This window comes from Phyllostomus hastatus, unplaced genomic scaffold (assembly GCF_019186645.2).
Source record: "Phyllostomus hastatus isolate PE091 unplaced genomic scaffold, TTU_PhHast_1.1 phas_scaffold_12, whole genome shotgun sequence".
Taxonomy (NCBI): Eukaryota; Metazoa; Chordata; class Mammalia; order Chiroptera; family Phyllostomidae; genus Phyllostomus; species Phyllostomus hastatus.
In genome coordinates, this window is record NW_025334007.1 from 5597841 (window position 1) to 5602001 (window position 4161).

General features: G+C 42.6%; 1 protein-coding gene across 1 annotated transcript; it reads right to left on the bottom strand.

Annotated features, from left to right (window-relative positions):
* Positions 1 to 2391: 2391 nt before the first annotated feature.
* Positions 2392 to 3760, bottom strand: LOC123830110 (bleomycin hydrolase-like). The gene is given in 2 exon segments (XM_045856121.1): positions 2392 to 3654; positions 3656 to 3760. Coding segments are annotated over 2 exon segments (1368 nt in total).
* Between the last annotated feature and the right edge of the window lie 401 nt (positions 3761 to 4161).

A 4161-nucleotide genomic window follows, 5' to 3' on the forward strand; every position in this document is an offset into this window, starting at 1 on the left:
AGCTTTATGACTATAGGGACAGCACCTTCACTGTTTGATGAGTGTCTTCCACTAGAAGCCACATATCTAGTACATGCTCAGAAAATAAGTGTGAGAGAAAAATAAATAAAAGAAAAAGAATTTTCCACAACTAATAAATATATTGGGATATACCCTCTTGTAGGCAGGATAATGTCCCTCTCACCTCCAAAAGTCCACATCCTAATAATCAGAACCTGTGAATATGTTACCTTACATTGCAAAATGGACTTGCAGGGTGATTAAATTAAACATTTTGAGATGGGTGATTATTTCAGATTATGCAGGTTACCTTAATATAACTATCAATATAAGGGTCCTTATAATAGGGTGGCAGGAAGGTCAGTCAGAGAAGGAGATGTTAGGAATGAAGCAGAGGTTGGACAGAGAGGGAGACACAGGGAAAGGGAGGAACTGAGGAAAGGGGAGAGACAGAGGGAGATGGGGTGGGAAGGAGAGATTCAAAGATGCTTTGAAGATGGAGACTTTGAGGATGGAGGAAGGGGCCATGAACCAACTAATGCAGTTGGCTTCCAGAAGCTAGGAAAAGCAAGAAAATAGATTCTTCCCTATATGCTCCAGAAGGAACACAGCATTGCCAACATCTTCATTTTAGGGCTTTTCACCACCAGAACTGTGAGAGGTTAAGTTCATGCTATGCTATGCTAGTAAATTAGTGTCAATTTGTTAGAGCAATAAAAGGAAACTAATATAACTCCAAATAGAAGAAGGCCCTTTTTAGACAACATTGTACTGTACATAATAAGACAGATCTGCCCACCAGCCTTCTCATGGTGGACCTTAGGGTCTTGGTTATAAAGAGGATGGACTTCCCATGTAAAAATATCATAAATTCAGATCCACATTAAAATGTTGATTTTATATGGATATAAATGTGATATGGCTTTGTTTTATGTGGGTACAAGTATAACCACCAGAAGTTTACTTGATAGTGAGCCCCAAATTTGTCTTTAACCCTCTTGAAAATCCACACTTAAATGAGCATTTTATTTCCCTCCAGTGGATATCACACATCTGCTAAAATTGTTAGGATCAACAGACATACTTGTCTCCACTCTAGGCCTCCTAAGGTTACCTGTGCTTACACCTAGGGTTCTACTTGGTTCATTCCTCTCTTCCAGGGTTGTCTCCTCTCATAAAATTCCAAAATCCTCAAAGTATTAAATATAACCATTGGCATCACATATATTTTTATAGTCTTCCAGAAGTCTAAAGACTGTCCATCATTTTCCCTTTCTGCCAGAAAATAAAATTTTCATGGATGACAACTATTCCAAATAGAAACTGGAGGCAGGGAAAAAGGTTCCTGGCCAACTAGTTTTACAGACAGCTTGAATTTGAATCCTAGGGTAGACTCATCTGTAGTACCTCATGGTAATTCATAATACTCCTCTCTAGACTTGCTGAAATCCTCCAGATTATTTAAAATCTTCCCAATCAGGCATTACCCATTGATCTGCTTCTGGGTCCAATGTCAGTATTATTGGGTCATGCTGGACCTCTGACTTCATTGTATCAGAACTGATCTATTCTTTTTTTTTCATTTAGCAAAGTGTTTTATTTAAAAGCTTCTCAGCACCATCTAGTTGTCAGAAAGAATGGGTATCACTTTTTCCTGCCCACCCAACTCCCAATTCCAGAGGCAGAAATTAAACCATTTGGCCAGAGTGTCTCCTAATAATTATAATTCAGATCATGATAAGGTTTTGGCTGTCCTCTCACTCAAGTTTCTCTAAGTCTCTACTTAACCCCAACTCAAGCAGAGCTGTGCTTCCCGCCAGTTCAGAATGACAGGAAGAAATCAGGTTGGAACTGATCAACCTCCCACTCCTGGGCATGAGAGGCACATGAAATCCCCTGGGAAAAACCAAATTCAGTGACTGCCATCCAGAAGGGCAGCGGACTGTCAGGAAGCATGCAGCTTGGGGAGCTCGAATCTTAGGGTGACCCTCCCCCAACACTACTCTAGGAACAAGGAGCATTAGGTCCGTTTTCTTTCCACACTCCTCGATTGCTCATCCCCTCCTGTCTTATTAAAACAGACACCGGACCACACCTTTTTGACAGAGTTGAGACACACAATAACATCTGATTAAAACGCTAAGAGATCCTGAGCTGTTGGAGGTGAGGAGAATAGATAATGTGACCTGATCTTTCCCTTTTATTTTCTTTAAGAATATTTTGTTTTGACATAAAGCACACTTCCCCAAGAGGTTCCTGTAGGAGAAATCCAAGAGTCTGACTATGTCCTGTGGGAACACACAGTCACATGTGTAACTTTGGCTTCAGTTCCTGGGTCTGTCCTTTGCAGCAACTTCAGGTTCCATGGGAGGAGGAAAGAACTGGAGGCAATCACTTGGCCAAAGCCCCCATGGGATCCCAGGCTGGCAGGACAACAGCTTCCTGCTCGAACACAGCTAGCACCTCTTTGGGAACATGCTTCTTGTCCACCACCACTTCGTAGACATATTCAGAGAACCACTCATCAGTTATGCACAGGTAACCTTTTTGGCCATGGTCTTCACCCCATGAATTCTCCACTCTCCATTTCATGAATATGCCATCCTGATCATCCTTCTCTGAGACTGCAGTGAAGGCCATGGCGTGGGTCACGAGTGAATCACCAAAAGTTAGCCTCTCTGCTTTATTCATGTTCTTCGTGGAGATACCAAACACTAACTCATAGTCATAGACATTCATGTCACTGAGGCCCAGCTTGCCGTTCAAGTGTTTTCTAATATCACAGCCAAACCATACGGCCTCTCCATCTTTGATGGAGGCAGCCACCATCTTCTTCAAGAAGTCAACGGGTTGGTTGTTATAGAGAGTTTTTCTCCCTCTAACCATATTGCCTAGGTATTCCACTGTGTAGAGTTTGTTGTACTTATGCTGGGGCCGAGGGTCATTCACTAAACAAATCTTATCCTCCATATTGAAGAGAGGCTTGACGTGGTCCCGGTAAAACTCCAAGGGAGTTATGGGGCCAATCTTGTGATAATTTTTATCTTTGTCTCGATACTCCCAGGTGAACGTCTCCAGTGGATTACCCAAACAGATGCACACCACTCGGAATATCTCCTCCATCATGACATCCTGCATGTCTGAGATTTCTCCTTTGCTCACTCCACTGTGAACCAGGTTCTGCAGGCGTATACAGAATTCTTTCAACTTGTGATTCAGAATATCATTCATCCTTCTGGTTGCCTCTGTTGTATGAGATTCAGGGAAGCACTTCTTAGGAACAACACCATATTTTTCAACAATATTGACAAGCATATCCCATTGTCCCCCATCATCTGCAGGATCTGAAAGCAAATACTGCACCAGCCTTCCGTCCTCAGGCTCCTTTTTCTGGGCTGTGTCCACAAAAGCATTTAAGTAGTAGTAACACCGTTCAACCTTGCCCCAGAAAAAGAGGTATGATTGACTAAACTGAAATTCTTCAATATTTAATTTTTTCATGAATGGAAGTCTCATAACATTTAGAGAAGAAAAGATCCAGCATCGCTCTGAGAACTTCTGGTTGGTGACCGGCTTGCCTTCCTGAGGTACAACATTCTAGAACACATGCTGACTGCCCTGTACCATGGCCCTCTTCAGAGAGATGTCCAGCAAGGTCGTGGGTGGTCCTGACATTCTGGGCGAGTATGAACTGAGGGTCGGAACTCAGTTTCTGAAGCAGACCCGATACCTTCTCCGTATTCAGTCCCACACTGTTCATGGCGCCCACGCTGCCCGGCTGGGGAACGGTGGTGCCAGGGGTCCTCTGGTGAGTGCCTGGGCAGAACTGATCTACTCTTAATGGCTTTATTCTTTATGTCTGCCATTTTCCAAATTTATCTTTTAACTGAAGAATGCTGACAATTTATTTCTATTGGTATAGTTATTTCTATTTGTATGTCTAACTGCTGAGATTCATTTAAATGCAGATATCATTTGTCTAGCTCATTATGCCTTCCAGCCTCTTCACCTCACATCACACACACACACCCCCTAATTTTCTTCAACCTATTAGCTCCTTTCTAATTTTCATTCCTCTTTTCTCTACTATTCTCTGTCATGCTATCCATCCTGTCATCACCCTCCTTCCCCTTGTTCTCCTGTTATACACGACTTGTGCGA